The sequence below is a fragment of the Urocampus carinirostris genome, chromosome 14 (genome assembly GCF_059441175.1).
Source record: "Urocampus carinirostris isolate Australia breed hairy pipefish chromosome 14, RoL_Ucar_1.0, whole genome shotgun sequence".
In the NCBI taxonomy this organism is placed as follows: Eukaryota; Metazoa; Chordata; class Actinopteri; order Syngnathiformes; family Syngnathidae; genus Urocampus; species Urocampus carinirostris.
Window position 1 is genome coordinate 32059192 of NC_142362.1, and position 21712 is coordinate 32080903.

Below are 21712 nucleotides of genomic sequence, written 5' to 3' on the forward strand. Positions count from 1 at the left end.
AATTTAAAGTATATCTCAGGTGCTAATTTCGGTTAGCATTTGAATGAGCTGGTCCATTGGAAAGCAATGGGGCGAGTCTAGCTATGGTTTTAGTTAAAACTTTACAGTAGGTGTAATTATTTTTCAATCTCGTTGCCATTAAGCACCTTAACAGACGCTTCTTTTTTACCTGATAAGAAGAAACATGGTGCATTCAGAGTAGTATGCAACTCGAAAATACAACACAGCATTCTGTACTCACTGTTGGTCATGTCACTAAAAACCTGTAGTTACTCATCTCATCTCATCAGCTATTACTATTTATTTAATTTAAAAGGTAATTTGCTTATTTTCCAGATTGACACCAAAAACTAGTGTCACGAGGCCGGACCAGGGAGGCAGGAAGGGTGAACTCAATTGCGTAACGATCAGTTACTTTTATTTAGGAAATAAAAAATTGTCCAACACGTAGGGACAAAAACAAAACAAAAACAGCCTTACAGGCAATCAGAAACTTAGACTAGGAAATACTCACAAACAGGCTTAAAGTTACTAACTCAGACAAACGGGCATGACAGGTTTTCCTTATGTCAAACAAAACAGAACAGGGCAAAACAGAACAATGCAGAACAATGCAATGAACCAGCGACCGGCAGTCCCCAAACCAGCCCTTAAGAATCCCAAACGTAATTAGGACAATCTGTGTCAGCCGGTGTCAAGGGGCGGGACCAGCTGGTTGTCATGGCGACCATGCAGGACATGACAACTAGCACGTTACATGTAACTATACATTCACAAATTACCATATATACTTGCATAGAAGCTGACCCCCCTCAAACTCATTTAAAATAATGACATACTAGAGGAAATACAAAAAAGTATACACCACTTTGTGGAAGGAGTGAACCCTTTGTATTTCCTGGCTTGTGCAACTTTGAGAGCTTACAGACAAACACACGAGATGGTTCATATCTATTTTGTCCCTGTGCTTCAATTCACTCAAATATCTCCTTCTTCATTTATTTTTGCGTACTGTCAAATATGTGTTCAATTTTTATCCAGGCATGGTGTTTTGCAAAAATCATTTTACAAATAAAAAGACCTAAGCACATTCTGTGCTCACAATTGCCCATTGATTTCCTGTAGGTTTGTTGTTCCTGTATAAGCCACGCCTCCATCCCATGTGCTGCCTAACATTTGCTACTGGTGACAATTAGCCAAATATATGCGTATAAGCTGAACCTCTAATTTCGTTTTTTTTTTTTTATTTATAGTTCTAAATCCGCCTTGGATGCGAGTATATAAGGTATAGAGAATATTTTCATGAGGAGATGTTCAGCGTTGTCGTAATTAAGTCTGCACCGCCATAACTGTATTCAATTGTACTTTGTAGATACATATAAGCCTTCCGACCCTTCAGAGGATGTTGCTCGTCGGTTTGTGCATTTGTGAGCACTTTTTTAAACTAAACATGTAAAGGTGTTGATGAAGTGCGCGTTGTTGTTGGTGTTGATGCAAACAGTAAAATTGCACTCTTACTACATGCAAATGCTCCTTAATGTTGAATTACCACCTGCTGTTGGTATCAGACTTGAGCAGTGTTATAGAAACAAGGGCACCAATGGCTGGTGCTGTAGCCGATCATTCCTTATAGAACACTTGTACATAGCTACTAACGGTTATCGACAGCATAGGCTTTGTCTATTCCCTTAAGAACTGTCAGTCTCAGTGAAAGGCCTAATAATAACATCAACTGTAAGATGCAGCAGAGACATTTTGATTTGACAGAGTACAATAAACCCCAAATTAATTTTGACAGAAGTGATTTGAACAACACAGAGTGTAAACATTAAACTCATTGCTTTCCAGAAATAGGATATAACAATGACAAAGAAGATCCAATTGAAATTCATCTTCCAATTTTCCATTTTCATTTTGATATTTTACATGGTTTTCGATTTCAATTGATTACAATTCTCATCAATGTGAGAAAATCCAATGTGATTTCCCACAGTTAGTCACAACTTTCACCTCTCAACCAACTGAAAACTTCTGCTGCATAACTGTTCAATGAGCTTTTACTGAGTGGGTAATTTCGTGTCGTTTTAGGTTTAAAGGTTATTAGGGAAACTCACGATTTTTTTTAACCCAGTTAAAGTAACCTTGGATAGTATGTTTAAGTTTTGGAATAAGGGCTGGGTTTCCTATTCCACTATTCCGTAAAATTTGGTTTACTTTTGACTCAGCAGTTAAGGAGTACAGTGGAATGTATATTGCACAAGTCAGGAAAGCGCCTTCGAAACAGGCTTTTAACTCTATTTGTGCCTTACTGTAGGAATATGTTTTCAGAATTATTGTCCCTGAACTCCAAAACGTAAAATCCTATCATTTTTTTTATAGTTTTTATTTTTTCTAACAATTTTAAAGTTTTTGACGCAGGTGATTAATAAGTTTCAAGCCTCTGAGAAAAATTTCAGTATGAAAAATCACCATTAGTTGGCAGAAGTGGCTTTGATCAAATCTCTGTCCACACATTTAGGGAGTCCCTACTTTCTAGTATTGCTTCCAGTACCAGCAGATGAGAGTCTTTGACTTTGCGAGTAGTCATAGTGAAGCAGTGAGGTAGGAGAGAGAGAGCCTTAAAAAAATTTTAAGAATTCCCAGCGTGATTGTCTGCATAAAGAGGGATAATGTTTCGTGCAGGCAGAAGGGAACACAATCGCCAAATTCTTGCAAAATGCATGCCTTGTTTATGCATAGTTCCTGCATGAATTCAATGTTACTTTGCAAGCAAATTACCCTTGTGTTTATGGAAAGCACAATTTAAAAATTGGAAGTTTCACAAATACCAAAAAAGCTCCAAAGTGAAAAGATCTCCTTGAAATGCATCCTTTCACATGAAACCATTTTTCTCAGAAGTTTTCTCGGAAAATAGTTTTTTTCAAGAAACGAATCGATGTTCAACTGTCTTTTACTTAACAAAAATTAAAGCTTGAAACATACTTTTTCTTATGAAAGAAGAGGGTACAAGGGATCTTTTTTTGATGTTCTATGACTTTTTTGATATGTATAGGACTCATCCCATTTGAGAGAAACGTCTGGCGTTGAATGAGCAAAAAAACGTATCCTATGAATGACATTACCACAAAATAAACTCACAATGGCATTTCTTTCCCAGAATTCTTTTTGGAGCTCCTGGAGAACACCGAGCGGTCCCTGAACGAGATGTTCAAGCGGACGTATGGCAAGCCCTACATGCAGAACGCCGAGGTTTTCGAGAACCTCTTCGCCGAGCTCAAACGCTACTACACAGGGGGCAACGTCAACCTAGAGGAAATGCTCAACGACTTCTGGTCTCGGTTGCTAGAGCGAATGTTCACGCTGCTCAACTCGCAGTACATTATCACCGAAGATTACCTGGAGTGCGTCAGCAAGTACACGGATCAGCTCAAGCCCTTTGGGGATGTGCCCAGGAAACTGAAAGGGCAGGTTACCCGGGCCTTCATCGCCGCTCGAACTTTCGTCCAGGGGCTCTCCGTCGGCCGCGAAGTGGCTCAGAGGGTCTCCAAGGTAAACCCGCATCAGCCTAAAAATCAACAGGGTTGGGAGGGTTACCATACAAATGCAATTGCGAAACAGTTACTACTTTGAATCTGAATACCATAATTTTGCAGTAATGTAACTTGACTTCTTTTGAATTACTACAATACCAAATATGCTACTAAACAATAAAATAAACACAATATAAATACATTTGTTACATTTTGTTTTTCGATAAACAACAATGGAACTTTAAAAATGAATTAGAAGAAATCAAGAACCGATTGTAGTCCTACAAAAAAGTGCTCACATTTTAACCACATAGTATTGTTTATTAATTAAAAATAAACCTTTCTCTTCTCATGGCAGACATGATATACTCTATTTTAGCTCAGATTAAGAAGCCAATATGTTTTTAAACACTTCGAGTAATCATTTCTGAAACATCCAAAAAACTGTGATGTCTTGTGTATAAATTCAAGTTTTACTTTTTTGAAGTAGGGATGTCAGTAAAATTATGGTTTTCATCAGAGGCCATGCCAGCTGCTTTACTAACAATGTGTTATTGTGGTGCATGCGCGTCTCAGGAGTAAGTTTATGTTTATTTACAACATTAATGCAGAAAACAACAATGCTGTGGTTATGTAGTGGATTTTGAAGTATAAAATGAAGACCATCAATTACATTTACTAAATACCCTTAAACACATCATTAGCCTAATACGTTGTCATGCAAGTAGCCTCACGGAACTGCAGGATCGTGCCGATTCACAAAATGGAACATTGAAGGAGAAATAAATACAGTCAAAAGAGTAGTGATTTTACCCCCAACAAAGTGCGACAAACATGCAATCTGTACAATATACAGAGCTACGGCTCGTGCAAATCGTGTGCGATCTCTCTGTCTATCTAGTATCAGTGATTGAAATAATCATAGACACAAGTCGTGGGTTGGCGCCAGAGTTGGGAAGAGTAGACAAACATTTTCCTCAAGTTAAAGTACCGTTACTTCAGAATAATATTACTCAAGTAAAAGTAAAAGTAGTCACCCAAATACTTACTTGAGTAAAAGTAAAAAAGTACTTGGTGGAAAAAAGTACTGACTAACTGTAACATTTTTTTAAAAACATGAAATTATCAGTCCATCCAAATGAGCAAAAAAATATATTTAATATAAAAGTAGATTGATATAATCAACGTGAATTAATGTGCTTTAATAAACAATAAAATAAAAATAGTATAAATCAAATAAATAAATCAAGCACTTGTTGCACCAAGTGGCACATTCAAAGCCCCAATACTTATAACAGGCTCTGCAAGCAGAACAACAAGTTAGCCCATGAACTCGAGCAAAGGAGACAATGCATATTGTAGTTAGTGTTTTGCACCCTTTTTAAAGGGAACATGTTTTTGATGTAAGGCCAGGGGTGCTTCTCCTCTTCTGTGTTTTCATAGTCGGTATTGCAAAGCGACGTTTTCGATCTGTTTCGTCCAGAAACAACGTTTCCCCCGCTGAAGTTGAATAGCTGCTGCTATGTTTGATTGGTTAAACATGGTAGAGCCAGCCGGGAGTCTCCGTCATAATAAAGATGTGTACTTACGTGGAAGGGATTTATTAAGTAACGAAGTAACGACTTCAATGTTGCCTAATGTAGCGGAGTAAAGGTACGTTTTTTTTTTCTTCACAAATTTACCCAAGTAAAATTAAAAGTATAGGAATTCAAAAATACTCCTCGAAGTACAAAATTTCCAAAAACATACTCAAGTAAATGTAACGGAGTGCATGTACTCTGTTACTACCCACCTCTGATTGGGGCATTATGGATATGTAAATTCATCCATCCATCCATTATCTGCACCGTTTATACTCAGTAGGGGCGCGGGGTGCTGGAGCCCATCCCAGCTACCTTCGGGCAGTGGGCAGTGGGCAGGGGCCACCTTGAAGTGGTTGCCAGCCAGTTGCAGGGCACACAGGGACAGACAATTTGTTTGCTCTTTCACACCTAGGGACAATTTGGACCGGCCAATTAACCTAACATGCATGTTTTTGGAATGTGTGAGAAAACCAGAGTGCCTGAAGGAAACCCATCCAAGCACGGGGAGAACATGCAAACTCAACACAAGAAGTTCTATCTCATGACCTCAGAACTGTGTCGCACACGCACTAAGCACTAATCTCGCAAAGTAACCCTAACCCTAACCCCAACCATAACCATAAACATAACTGTAACTTGACTATGTATTTTTTGTGTACCTACAACACAATGCAATTACATAAATTTTACATGTTTCATGTATTCTGTTACTGAGAATAAACACATTTATTTTGTGCACCCTATGCAGTTTTTAACATGCCCGAGGTTATGTTTGGTGTTTGTATAACAAGTTGAGTTTCTCCTGCTTTTTCCTGAAAACAACCTCCTCCTGACTGGATACTTTTCACGCAGAAAGAACTTGTATAGAAGTACAGTGAAATTCGGACTGCAGAGCACACATGATTAAAAGCCCAACTCTGAAATTTAAGCACAAAACTCCAGCCGCAGTAGATTTAAATCCAAAAGTGTACAGTCATAAGAATTCGTCAAATCATTTGTATAAAACATAATTTATTTTTACCTAAAAATAACTCCAAAATGTGTGGGTGGGTTGTAAGTGGGTTTTAGTATATTACCGTATTCTTGCAGTGATCAGCCCAAAAATACGCTGAGCACAATCACAAAACAGGTTGCAACAGGAATCAAACTTAAGTCACAAAGTGCTGAATGCTAACCACCAGTACATATCAGTGTTTTTCAACCGGTGGGTCGGGGCCAGAAAGTGGATCATAGCCAGAAAGTGGATTGTGGACTTGTTTTCAGTAGTTCGCTGGCTTTTCCCCTGACAAAATATTGCTAGGAAGAAGAAAAATCGGTGGGTTAATTACAATCTAGATGGTGATAATGCCCTGCTCAATCTCTTCTTCCTGTTCAGTCAACCGGCGCTGTCCAAATTGTGTTTGAGAGGGACAATATATTATTTTTTGTTTTTTTTTAATTAACCTTTTCTGCCCATAGCAATAGGTCCCATTAAAGTTAGTAATAAGTGGAGAAAAAGTACAAAACAGTAACAACAAAGACCCTGTCGAAGAAGGACTCCATCCATTCATTTTCTGACCGCTTATCCTCACTAGGGTCACGGGGTCAAAGAATGAAATTATTGCGAAATACAAGAATTCCGTACAGGTGTCTTCCATTGAAGCACTACTTGAAGATACAGTAAATGTCTAAACATTTTATATTTCTAGCGTCTTATAAGAATATTGATCTCTATTCTCCACAATTTAGTTATTATTGTTGTTTAGGTACATATTTTTTTAGTATTTTTTAGTATTTCGGGGACAAATTTATTTTAGTATGTGGCTATTTTAAAGCAGGTTTAGGGGGTTCCTTATATAATATGTAGGCTTATGTGCTAATATATGCTATTTATTATATGCGGTACTTGAGGTGGTTTTGGTTTAACTGGTCCTTTTTTTTAAGGTGAATAATATTCCTGCATTAAACAGCACATTAATTTAATTCGATAAACCTTCCGTTTTGCTCCTGTTATGTATTATATGAAAGCAATATTGGCAAAACATGGTCTAATTTCTCTTGAAGGGCATCATAAATGTTTTCAGATATTACCGTGGTGTTTTGTATTTTGAGCACATGTGTTGTGGAAAAGAGCGGCTTGCCCAATGTTTTGTGCCACCACAAAAATAAAATAAAAAAACTGCTCTGTATTCAAAGCTGCAGTGTTTAAAATGCAGCAAAAAATTAGCAGCTCATAGTCCTGATTTTATGGTACTTCTCAGAAGGTGACATAAGGAGAAAAAAGGTAATCCATGAAATGGTCAGTGTTGTTTGCAAAGTTTTTTGCAATAATAATTAAGTTGTATGTCTTTAATATTCCGTTTGATCTAATGCACTGATTTAATGCCTCTCCTTCTATAGCACACCGCCCCAGGAGTGTTTAGACTTTTGATCATATACCGAGTGAGATTAAAGGGAAAGGCACCGGGGCTAAATCTTGGATTAATTTACAAAAAGTGTCACCTTCCAAAAGCGGAAACATAACTCCTGCGTGTTAATTTCCTTCCACCAGCACTTATGGTGTTGATGATGCCTTTCACGCAGTCTCCCCGAAGATATGTGTGTTAAAGGGTGAGCAGACACCTTACAGCTAAACTTTGAAAAAGTGATGACTTTACCCAAGTAAAAAAGTGTTTTTATTTTGTCTTTACACTTTCTTTGCACATTCTATAAAAAAAACTTTGCAGCAATTATCTTAGTTTTAAATACATCCTAAACAGGGTCAAACTAAAGTGCACGGTTAAGAGCTTGACTCATCTAATTTGTCAAGGTTAATGAATGGCCTTTAAGCTACCACTGGGGATGCACGAAAATTAACTGACTGATATATTTTTGTCAGAATGGCAAAAAATGCCGTCTCAGCAAATGTTTGAAAATAAATGAATGAATAAATAAACAAACAAACAAACAAAGAAACAAACAAACAAACAAACAAAGAAAGAAACAAACAAACAAATAAATAAATAAAGGAATAAATAAATAAATGAATACATAAATAAATAAATAAATGAATAAATAAATAAATAAATAAATAAATAAATACATAAATAAATAAATAAATAAATAAATAAATAAATGAATAGATAAATACATAAATAAATATAATATGGGATAACAAAACTAAGAAAAAAATAAATTATTTGGATATTTGTAATAATATCTTAACAATTAATAAACTGTACCTAATTGTTTTACCTGATTTTCTTCTTTCTTTTTCATTTGTTTTGATTTAGTATATTTAAATTGTATTTATATTTTATTTATTCATTTATTATTTTATTTATGTTTTCATTTTTACTTTTTAAATTATTTTTTAAATTTAATTGTTTTAATATTTTATTGTATTTTTTTTTTTATTTTTTTTTTAGTTTAATATTTGATTCCATTAATTGTATTCTTTTATACAAAAATCTGAAAATTTAAGTGAATACAATGATTTACTATCCGTCACTTCAGACAATTTTGCTTCTGTCAAATAGTATTTTTCTTAAATAGGGAAGCCTTATGTTGTGTAAAATAAATACAAAATTCTGGACGTACAAGTATCAAAAGACATGCACGTTTATATGACAGTTCGTGCATTTGTGCTTAGAAGTAAAACCAATATCTATGTATAGATTTTTTTTAAATGAATTATTTTTTTACCACTAGAAAGCGTTAAAAAATACACAATTTCCATTTAAATTAAAAACTGTGGTACTGAAAAAACATAAACAACTTTGTTGTAAGTAAAAAAAAGGTTTCACTCATCATATCGATAAAACAGATATTTAAGACTTACCAAATTATGTCTGAATTGGGTTTGAAGACAAACTGGTTCGTTAACTTTCACAGAAGTTTGTTGTGAAAACAACACGAAAGAACATCTGAGATGAGCAGGCAAACTGTTCTATAATTTATAACTAACGGTCCTTTCGACAGGCTTTTTCAAAGTGCATAGAGGATTCCCCTTTGGGCAGGAGACGTGATTGTGGAATTCAAACACACTGCGAGGTTAGAACTGTGTGCTTTGTTCAGTAAAAGATGGAGTTTGTGAGCTAAAACCTTACAATTAACTTGACTGCATTTGCCTGTTTGCTTAGGGCCCGGTCACACAGCCGTTTGCGTCTGTATCGCGGGTAAAATTTTGCGTTTTTTTTTGCCCGTGGTTGCCCGCGATGGAAAATGCGCAAAATTGGCCAACCCGCTGTTCATCGGTGGTATGCCCGCAAAACAGACGCCGGCGACTGTTCCGCTTCCTCATCGCGTCATTTCAGCGTCATTTTCTCGTGTGGACCACGGGTATAAAAGCTCCCGAGCCGGTGTTGTGCCCAAATCCGACTCCTACACAAAATCCCCCTCCCCTCGCGTGAACGCGCATTCTGCTGCGATCGCTTTTGTTGGAAGCGTAAATTGACGTTGGTGACTTTTTCATTTGCGTTAACAAACGCATTTTTTAGAATACGATCGCACTTTATTGTTTAAATAAACGCGTTATATAGACTAGGATCTCCCAATTGTTATAATTAGCTCGCTTTATTGTTTTAATAAGCGTTTTATATAGAATACAATCGCTTTTGTTGGAAGCGCAGCAGAATGCGCGTTCACGCGAGGGGAGGAGGATTTTATATACGGTGTGCATTACCGTTCGATTACGTTCACAACAAAAACAAAGACGGAATGGTTTAAGTTCTATTACATTTCCAACAAATGCAAGACGAAGTGGTTTTGGTTATATGTTCGCCATTACATTCCCTAAAAGTGATATAAAAGTGAGATAAAACGAGGTAAAAGTGGTTGTAGTAGCGAGGGGATGCAAATCTCGGCAGGGAGGCATTTCTCGGCATAACACCGGGCTGTATAAAATCATAACCGCTCAAGACACAGTCCCGTGAAGATCAAAATTTCAAGCTATGGCACCGAAGAAGCCAATATGTTATTATTGTAATAGTTTTTCATTTTTACTTTATTATCTTGTTATGAAATGAAAAGAAATGTCAAGAAATAAAAATGGATTAAGACGAGGTCACTACGGTGACGGGGATCCATGTTCACCCCCTTGACGTCTCGAGCACAACTGACGTGTGCTCGGCAAATCGCGCTGTATATACGCGGAGAAAGGCGTTTGACCGTCACACGCGTAACACTCTAATTTCACGTAATAACACCGCGATACAGGCGCAGAACATTACCATGCTCCACCCACGATTACCCGCTGAAATTTCCCGTCCTACCCATGTGTAACCACGCCCTGGCCGCGGCCAGAGCACGTCGTTTCACGTCATTTCCGCGTCATTACCTCGTGTGTCGCCCGCGGTTAACACGTGCTCAAAGTTTTGAGCAGCTCAAAACTTTTTCGCGCGGCCAACCGCATGTGAATTTCCGACCGCGAGTAAAGCACTGCTGTATCTTGTCTATATGGCGGTCTCAAACCGTCCAACAGCCCCCAACAGCGTCTGCTTCACGGCCAGAAATTTCTGGCTCGATACGCCCGTGAAAGGCTGTGTACCCGAACTTTAAAGTATTGAGCAGCGGCAAAACTTTTTCGCGCTGCCAACCGCGCGTGAATTTCCGACCGCCTGTTAAGCACCGCTGTATCTCGTCTGTATGGCGCTCTCAAAGCGTCCAATAGCGTCCGCCTCACAGGCAGAAATTTCTGGCCGTGATTCAGCCGCAAACGGCTGTGTGACATGGCCCTTACATTGTAAATGGCATGGTTGGTTGGATTCCTTAACCACTAGGGTCATAGGGAAACCAATTACCATTGGATATATCTCATCTCATCTCATCAGCTGCACCGCTTATCCTCAGTAGGGTCGCGGGGGTGCTGGAGCCCGTCCCAGCAATCATCGGGCAGTGGGCAGGGGACACCCTGAACTGGTTGCCAGCCAATCGCAGGGCACACGGGGACAGACAACTCACTCACTCATTCACACCTAGGGACAATTTGGACCGGCCAATTCACCTGAAATGCATGTTTTTGGAATGTGGGAGGAAACCGGAGTGCCCGGAGGAAACCCACGCAAGCACGGGGAGAACATACAAACTCTGCACAGTAAGGCCGGGAGCTGGATTTTGAACCCACTTAGGAGGTTCCCACGACCTCAGAACTGTGCCGCACACGCGCTAACCACTGCGCCGCCGTGCTGCCCCCATATATATATATATATATATATATATATATATATATATATATATATATATATATATATATATATATATATATAAACCTCTGCGTTCTGCATGTATATTTTTTACCAAGTTTTTTAGCATTAATGAAAATAGGCAAACCGTTTTTTTATTATTATTTTTTTTGCAGTTTACAGTAAACATTTTCCCTTAATTAAATATAATCTCATTGTTAACATCCTATCTATCTATCTATATACCTTGGTCATATCCCTCAAGAGGGGTGACCGACAGCAAGACACACACATACAATACCAAAGAAAATAAAAGGGAAATAAATAACAAAAAAAAAAAAACACACAACATTTTTTGGACCATGGCCAACCCAATTGCCCAAACACCCAAACAAGTTAGGCACCTCAGCACCCAAGTTGGTCATGCTTTCGTCCCTCTAGATGAAATGGGACACTAGAAAGCGGCCCTATCACTCGGGTCAGGGTGACACAACACACTCTTTTGTTCAACAGCAAGGCCCGACAGCTTTCACTGGTTTACCCCTGCCGCATCATACGGGTGCCCAGCCCATCCTTAAGAACTTGTCCACAATCCCACTATCCTTTCACAACACCTCTCCACTCCTTTCTATCACCAACAAGAACTCTAGCTTCCATTATATTTAGACCTCTTTCCTGCAGTGCACTCATAACACCATCCATCCACGTCAATTGTGGCCTTCCTTTTGGTCTCCTTCCATTGACTTCTGCTCTGTAGATCCTCTTCAACATTCACTCCTCCTCCATCCTCTCCATGTGTCCAAACCAACCGAGTACTCTCTTATCAACATGCTTGCTCAGTTCCACAACTACTCCAGTTCTGTCTCTCACAATTTCATTTCTCAGTCTATCCAATCTTGTCACTCCTAACATAGTCCTCAAACACTTCATTTCAAAAACATTCAACTTCCTTCTTAAATCTGCGTTCAGGCTCCAAGTCTCTGCACCATACAACACAGTCGGCACAATCACACTCTCATACAGTCCCCTCTTAACATCCATACTCATACTCGTGTTGTTCATCACTCTCCTCAGAGCACCCAAAACCTTGCTTCCTTGATTCACTCTGTACAATACCTCACACTCCATTCCACCAACTGCAGCCACATCACAACCCAAGTACCTAAAGCTTTCAACTTCTTCCAGCACCTGTCCATGCAACCTGATTTCTAACATCATACCCACTCCATCACGTGAACATTTCATCTCCTTACTCTTCCCAACATTGACACATAACTTACGCCTATAACATACTCTTTCAAACTCCGTTACCAACCTTCTCAATGTTTCCTCAGAATCAGCCACAAGCGCTGTGTCATCTGCAAACAACAACTGACTTACCTGCCACACTGTTCCACTGTTGTCCATCATGTCTACACCTCTGCCAAAAACTCTTGCATTCACCTCTCACCACACCATCCATGTACACATTAAACAGCCATGGTGACATCACACACCCCTGTCTCACACCAGTCAACGCAGGGAACCCCTAGCTTGTCTCACTCCCTACTCTTACACATGCTCTGTTGTTCATATAAAAACTCTTTAATGCTTCCAACAACTTTCCACCTACTCCATACATCATCATCACTTGCCACAACGCCTCTCTATCAACTCTGTCATATGCCTTTTCCAAGTCCATGAAATCCTAATAAACATCCTTCCTTTTTACAAAATATTTCTCACACACCTGTTGTACTGCAAACACCTGATCCACACATCCCATCCTCCACATTTAGCAACTCCTCAAAATACTCTGCCCATCTCGTCCTGACTGCACTACCGCTAACCAGCAATCTACCATCCTTATCTTTCACTTTCTCTTCCTTTCCAGACTCACTGTTTCTTACTCTTTTCACTTCTTTCCAGAACACTTTTTTCCTTTTCCTCAAAGTTCACTCCTATCTTTCGACACCATTCATCATTTGCTTTCGTTTTCGCTGCTTCCACTTCGCTTTTACCAAAATTTTCTTCTCTTTATATCTTTCATACGCATCGCCACTTTTACTTGCAGCCACTCCTCAAAGGCACGTCTCTTTTCTGTCACAGCCTCTGATACCTCTTCATTCCACCATTCACTTCCTTTCCTAATACCTCAACCAACTTTTCTCATTCCACACACTTCTTTTGCACTCCTCAACACTGCCTCTTTAAACCACTTCCATTCAATTTCCACACTCCATTTCTCTTCCACTAACCCGTTCATACTCTTCCCTTAACCTCTCTTTAAACTCTCTTTCCTTTTCTGCCTTATTCAACTCTGATATTTTCACCGCTTCCCTCACACTCTTCTTATAACTAGCCCTCAACGATCCATCTATTTTCAGTTTTCCTTCCACATAAAAATGATTAGACATACCACTCATTTCACCTCTGTAAACATGCACATCCAACAATCTACTTAACATCCCTTTCTTAACCACTACATAATCCATCAGTGCTCTGTCCACCATCTTGCCACTATCCACTCTGACAAAGGTATACTTATTCACATCCCTCTTTTTTAAACAATGTATTTCCAATCACCAACTAATTTTCCACATATAACTCAATACATTTCTTCCCACTCTTATTTCTTCCTGGTAATCCATATCTACCAATCACATTTTCAACCGTTTCATCACCCACTCTAGCATTCAGGTCACCTAGTATTACCACTTTCCACCCTTCTTTCGCACTTGCCACACATTCGGACAAGTCCTTCCAGAACTCCTTTCTCTCTTCAGCGCTTCTTTCTGAACCAGGTCCATATGCACTTATAAACATCCATACTTCTACATCCCACTTCAACCTCACCCACATCAATCTGGATGATATCTCTTTCCACTCCACCAGTTTTTCCTTTGCTTTCTCACTCACAAGCACAGCCACTCCTTCTCTAGCATGTCCACCCGTAACTCCAGACCTTCTATCATACATACCTCCAAGCTTTAATTCACCCTTTCCTTTCATCTTTGTTTCACTCAAGGCTAACACATCAACCTTCCTTTTTGTCATCATCCTTCCGATCTCCTCTTTCTTCCACTCAGTCGCTTTACTTTCACATCCTCTCACATTTAACGACCCTATAACTAGGGTTTGCGAGACCTTTCGGTCTCCCGCCCCCCTTTCTTTGCCTTGCTGTCTCTTAGGGAGTAGAGATAGAGAGGAGTCCCCTCACTTCCTCCACTTTAGTCGCCTCTTACAACACACAGCGGACCATGGTGGGAGAATTCTCTTACCTCTCACAAGGAGAGGGCCACCTCACCACAGGGAAAGTGGTTAACATCCAAAAATATAAATTTAGTATATTAAGAAACATGCTCTATATGGGAAATTTCAACATGGAATATAAAAAAAAATACACTTTGCAAAACATCAATTATTATCCACTTTGACAAATGATTTTCTCACGGAAAGTAATTGGTCTCTTGTTTGGAGATATATATTTTTCGATAACTAAGACAAAATAACATCCTAAAAATTAGCAAACTTTTCTCATGTAGCAGTTGGTAGGTTACCCTTACAAATGTGCATAAAAATCTACCACCTGCTAGAAAAGTTAATCTCAGTTTTGAGTATGAATTTTCTTTTTTTCCTAGAAATTCATTCCAAAATATCTTAAAGGGACAGTGTGTATTGTTTAGCCCCTCCTAGTCGTAAAAATACACAGTTTCAGTCATTTAAAAAATAAACTATATAAATTTGAAGAATAAGTAGAAAATACACAAACTAACGTTGAAATGTACATTTTTGAAAATAGAAAAATAAATAATGTGTTGAGAAAATTTCATTTAATTTACATTTCACTAGCCTCACCTCGAGGGAGTTGTCATAATTGTCAACCATCTTGATACTGAGGGTACCCAAATTGTGAAATAATGCACACCCTCTTTTTTAAGCTTGGAAAATTATCTAAAACTCATGTCAAAGTGCAATTTTTTTATATTTTACTGAGTACACAACATACTCTAAGTCATGGATAACTTCTCACTGTTTGTTCTCGTATTATTAGTCAAAAATCCCACCAAAAATGAATACAGTGGCCCCAGTCACATTTGCGGAGCCATTCTGGCCTTTGGGTCCACCTCCACAAAATGGGGACACCTCTTCTAGAGACGAGATTAAATATATCCCGGATTGAGCTAATTTCTAGAATTTATTGTATCTTGAACACGTTTTCCCCGTAGGGAAAAACTGAAAACCAATTAATCAGTTCCGGGCCTCCCAAAACATCCAAGGTAACCCTAAATAGCTTAAGACACATCTTCTCACTCTCTATAAACACATTATAATAGTAATTATACCTGAAAATGCAGTTATTACATAAATAAGATGGTATTAACGAAATAGTATGCCCGATTTTTTCATGAACACTTACCATGGATGAATACCATAAAGTCGGCGGTTCCTTACATAGGTGGCTGCAACAACAACACAGGGTTTGCTATGATCGTTTGAAAGTTGGCATCTAAGATGCCATCGTAGTTCTCTGCTTCATTTGGTTTCCTTTTGACAACAAACAGTTAACATGCTCACCACAAGAGGGCACTTGAAGACCACTCTATTGTTTTTTTCACAGGCAGAACAGTGCTATGTGCAGCATAGTTTAATAGTTGTTATGCATTTCCAATTGTGTCCTCCCTATTTGCCAGTATATAAGGTGCACTGGATTATAAGTCACACTTTCAAATTTTGGGGCAATATGAGGTTTATAGGTCCGACTTATTGTCTAGAATATATGGTAAATTACATTTGGGTCTGGGCAGGGCTTCTCTTTCCCAGACTTTTTTATTTCTTATTTTTTATCTACTTGACAATGTTCTTTGTTTCTGCGTCAGCTCAGCAGCTTGCTCAGCGGCAGCACTTTCTGACCCAGAGAGGAGGCCAAGCCGTGTGGGATGCGAAGTCAGCCCGAATAAACCCTCCTCCTCCCGAGTGCTCACAAATAGAATATGAAATTTTGGGTTTGCTTTGGGCTCTGTTCCTCAAGTTAATTGGTCAGACATGCTGGTAGAGCTTTCTTTAGGCCTGATCTTAACTAAAAGAAGACCAAACCGTCCAGCTATGGCACACTCTTTATGGCTTCAATTTACTAGTCTGCCCCCCATGAGAATGTTTTTTTTTCTACTATGTGGCCCCCAAGCTAAAACGAGTTTGACACCCTTGCTCTAGCGGTTGCTTCTAAAAAGTCTCACAGATTGAATTTTCTTTTGTATGCCGGGCAAGATTTTGGTTTAAAAGACATCTCTTATCTAAAATTTCTCAGAAACTTAAGTAGCTTGTATGTAGAGAGGCCACTGCAATGAAAAATATCACCCTCGACGCTTAACGAACTGAGTGACATTTTCCAGAAGCTGACCGCTGCTTCCATCCCATGGACTCTTCAGTGGCCCTTGCAGGCATTCTCCTCCCTCAGCCTTGCTGCATGCTTGACCTGTGCAACCCGACGCAGCGCTAATGTAGCGCCGGGCCGAGGTGCAACACGAGCGTCACTCAATAGCAATCACTCACGGTGAATGAATCACCGGACGGAAGGGCGCCGAGAAAACCGAGAGGCCACCTTGGCAAATGTTTCCCTCGTTCCTTCCTCTTTATGGGCAGCCCGGTCGTTAGGCCGCCGCCCCCTCTGCTGTTCCCTGGCGTCTCGACATCCTGAGAGATGAGTCTTCAACGGCTGTGTCCAATTCATCCCTGAGATATATGACCACCCGGTGGAGAGGGGGGAATTATGGGGAGCGCTCATCTTCTCGTTTAATATGAGGAAGCCGGCCCAGGCTTGTCACGCATTTAAGTACGAGTTGGAGAGGTATTTCTGGTAGAGTGGTTTCTCTTTTTACCAGCTCAACTTGTTCCAGGATAGTGCTTGTAGCCTGGATTGCTCGTGTAGCGAGCATATTGTATATTGTATCCCTGGATTTTCACAAAGAAAAGCTTTCCATCTGCCGCAGGGATGTCGAATTTTTGGACTGGCGTGACGTCATCCACTTCGCTACAAGCACCCCTAGGGCATCATGTTCATCTGTTAATAAACAACGGGGTAGACTGCTGGAAGTGTGAATTTCCCTATGGGGATGAATAATGTATCTTTCTATCTATCTATTTTCCCGATATTTGATAATCAAAAACTACTCGGTCCGCTCAAGTCCTCTCGAAAGCATACAGGTGAACCCCAAACAGCTATATAACACATCTTTCAGATCAACATATTCAAATAGTAATTAAACCTACACATATACATTGATAAGATAAATGAGATAATATGAACGAAATAAAATGAGTTTATTATGACCACTGTTACAAATGCGGTGACAAGGATATCCCATACCAGTCAATGTCCCCTGTATCTTATATGTTTTTTGACAAGTTTACGTTTTGTACGTCAGTTTACAAATTTTATACAGGATTTTTTATTTTTTTGAAAGACCCCATCTTCCCCCTTTGAGCTCTAATCTGGATTGTCTGTCATTAGTAGCAAATGACAACGTCATGGCAGATTCCTAACATTATTGTGTAATACTACATAGTCTTGCTGAGAGTTTCTGCCGTGTTGTGTTTGTAAGGTTAATTATCACTTAATAAGAGGACTTGCAATAATTAATAGGGGAGCAATTGGCCAAGGTTGACAGGTATGAGATAAAAAGACTTTTAATGATGCATAAGCACTTACTGTATATTTGAAATTCAAGCAGTCACAACCTTTGAATCGTCTCAAGCTGTTTCTAATGGTAGGCTCTGGGACTGCTCTTGAACTGGATGTTCCTTTGAAGAGCGAACAGGATTTTTGTTGCAGATAAAACTCATAAAGCGCAATTCTCGGGTTTAGAGGTGCTCGTATAAATAGGTACCCATGTATGATATAGTATTGAATAAATATATGAAGAGGTAAATCAAGGTTTCTACTCTGCAGATTTGACTACTACAGGGCCATTTTTGTAATGCAACCCCGTGAAAAACAAGGGATTACTGTATAAGACGAGCTGATGGGGAGGAAGGGAAGCGCTCATCTTCTCGTTTATTATGAAGAAGTTGGCCTGAGGGGTGTCACGCATTTATGTCCGGGGTGGAGAGGTATTTCTTCTATCTAGAAAAGCAGAGCTCCTATCTTTTGCACGGCTGATTTCGGGAATATGCACTACAGGCGTTTCAGTCGAGGCGGTACGCCCCGGATACATTGATGGAATGCATAAGGCTTTTGTCATGTCTTGGGCGCATCCCATCATTCTGCTGTGATGTTAGCATGCACACACGCTCTGATCTGGTATGGATTTATCGAACAAAGACGGCGAGCTCCAACAAAGCCTCTGTAGGGATATTCCCAAGACGGAACGCTAAGGGTTCGCGAAGGTTGTTTTATTTTTAGGATGGAATATTTGTTCCGGAATCGGATTGATTTGTCTCCACATAAGTAATGTTTGGTACATAGAGTGTTAGTACATGAACTGAGACACACAGTCTGGATGTCATTGGTTGAAAATCTGGCTGCGTAGACCTTGCTTGTCACAGCTTCCTCCCACGTTCTATAAATGAGCTTGTTAGGTTCATCAAGGTGCTAAATTGTCTATGGTTATGAAATTTTGTGGACAAATGAGAAGATAATGTACAAAACAGAATATTGTACAATATTAAATAATAAAAAAGTGTGTTTGTCATGTAACAAACAAAATACATACAAAAGTATATCATACATCAGCAAACACACTTTTTTTAATGAGGCCTCTTTGTTGTTTAAGGGACATGAGCTTTTGGGGGGAAAAAGTAATTGCTAAACTAAAAACCCAGTGATACATATCAAAATTAACATCCCAATTGTCTGTCAAATAACTTAACAATATACAAATATACATACAAATCAATGGTATACAACTGTAAATGTATAAGATGGTATTTTTAAAAGTGCAAAAAAATAGTTTATTTTGTTGTTTGAAGGGACATGAAATTTTGGAACGAGAAATAAATGCAAATGTAACCCAGTAATATCATTTTCAACATTAACAACAAAGAGTAACCAATCCCACCTTTGCTTACTAGTTCACTGTTTCTTCCTACTTTGAGAACTTTGCATCGCAAAGCAAACATGTGAATCTATCAGTAAAGATCTCAGCGATGACAGCTACTTGCTGTGGCATTCATGATGTCTCATTCTCATCAAGCTTATCACCGTTTGATGTTTTCTATTGAGATAAGTACGTATATAGTATGAGTATTATTATGGCACAATTTACAAAGACACAATAATCCCTCTTATATTGCCAGAAAAGTAAAACTTGATGCTTATTCTTTAACTTATTAACACTATTGTGTACAAGTTGACCTTTTTTAAACAGCACAATTATACACTGCTTAAGCCTACTCTCTTTGGGCACATGCTTATGATAATATTGTATTGTTTGGCTGATTCTTTTTCGTGAGTTTGGTGCAAATAATTTGTTGTTCCCTTATGTTAATTAGTGGTTGGTAGTTGTTTGTGCTCTGCCGGGATACACTTCATTCTTTAATTTAACTAAAATAAAAGGTTTCTTGCTCACACACACTCAGTCACTAAAAAGTAAACGCTAGCTCATCCAGCAATTGACCAGAGACTAATATTACCTTTCGTCACCTAATCACTCAGACTTTGCCAGAAAATCTAAATTGAATGCTTAATTTTACCACCTTTGTGTGAACGTCAAACGCTAACATCAGCTAGGTTCAGTTTCCCCACTTAAAAAAAAAAAAAAAAAATAATGTAGTGGCTTACCCTTTTTCTGAGCTCCCTTAGTCCTCGTCGGTGACTCCATGTATTGGTTTTGTTTGCCGCCTCACCATTGTTGTGCTCCCGTACCATATCACTTTTGCAAAGCTTGCAAGTGAGACACTTATTTGTTTTGTGAAGTTTGGTGTGCCCCCACACTTTTGCGTACTTGGGTCAAACTGTTTTCTCCGTGTCCGTCATTTTTTCTTATGTTGAATTGAGCATAGCTTTTGAAAATAATTTCTTAGTTCACACTCCACCTCGCTCTCTTATGCTTACTGGCTCGAGCTGCGTGTGACGTCATTATATACAGTTTCAAGTTTTAAATCCTATGAGAATAATTTCAAAAGACATATCACATATATTTCAAAACATTACAATGATTTTTTACCCCCCAAAAAATCGTTCGTCAGAGTAAAAATGATGCTTAGAATAACCCCAAAAATTTCCCAATTGAACATTAATTTTGTGAAATCAAGTCATATGCATTTTGTATAGTCTTTCATCACAAAAGGTCTTAAAGGGCTGCACAGACCACCATCACAACACCCCCTGATCTGAAATCTACATGAGGGCAGAGAAAAACTATAAAAACACCAGCATTAAGAAAATTAAGGAAACGTGACAAGTGGTTGTGCATGGATGACCAGTCCACACTAAATGTTGCAACAATCAGCATTAAATATACTGTAGGTAATAACAAAAAACATGCAAAAAGTCTAGTTGACAGCTTCCTGTCTGAAAATCTTCACCAATGCAGCAGTCAAAGTCATTATAGAGGGGGCAAGTCCATGTAAATGTGTAATATCCAGGCTTGTACTTCTCCCTCGAGGACAAGAAAACAAAATTAAGAGGTCAATGTCACTCATAAACTATAAAATATAAGTGTGTCTCAAGTCTACAATTAAACACTTCTACTGAGGTTGCAGATCTAATCTCAGAGGGCAGAGCGTTGCACTATTTGGGGTCCAAATAGCGAATGCTCTCAGACCTGCAGATTTCTTCTTTTCTCTTGGAATCACAAGTAGAGCAGCATTTTATGAGTGGAGGCTCCAAGCAGTGACATAGGGCGTAATTTTGCTTCTGTAGCATTGTATTTCAATTAGTTTTTATCTTGTCAGCTGAAAACCTGATGTAAAATGTTTAATTCACAAACACTTAACTGGAATCGTAAAAAGCTCCCTAAAATTGCAAATAGATGTAGCCACGTGTACTGTATTTATGGAATATTTATACAGAGTAACAACGCTACTTCGTGCTTAGATGCTTTCTATCGCCAAAAATCGTGCACCTCTCCACCTGCTAAACCTGCTAAGGGGCAACACGCAGGTCTTTGGTGCCTCCTAGTGGCTCCCTGACGCTTTTTCAAAAATGTTTGATAATGAAAAAAATATATATAAGGTTTCTGTAGGACAATTCTGGAAGGTAACCAGTTTCCCATAACATCCACACAATGGCACAAAATTCCATGAAAAGTGAAGTGGAATTGGGTCCTTAATTTGTAAAGTTGTGCGATGAAAGAGCAAAATTATGTTTAAAATTATGTTTTGAAACTACAGAAGTTATTTGTAAAAACAAATGTTTATTAAGTACAGTACTTGTTTTTTTAAACAACTAAAGCCTGTAAATTGGGTTTTTTCATGAGTAATAAACAAACAATTAAAAAAATCTCATCAATAAAGGTTTTTACTTTGCGGATTTTCACAT

The 21712-nt window shown here is 38.7% G+C and overlaps 1 protein-coding gene across 1 annotated transcript in view; it reads left to right on the forward strand.

The window, feature by feature from the left end:
- Positions 1–21712, forward strand: part of LOC148353191 (glypican-6-like) — a 195830-nt gene that overhangs the window by 62738 nt on the left and 111380 nt on the right. Inside the window, exon 3 of the mRNA XM_088353050.1 lies at positions 3158–3549. Within this exon, the coding sequence (XP_088209176.1) occupies positions 3158–3549 (392 nt within the window). The remainder of the gene's footprint in view (positions 1–3157; positions 3550–21712) is intronic.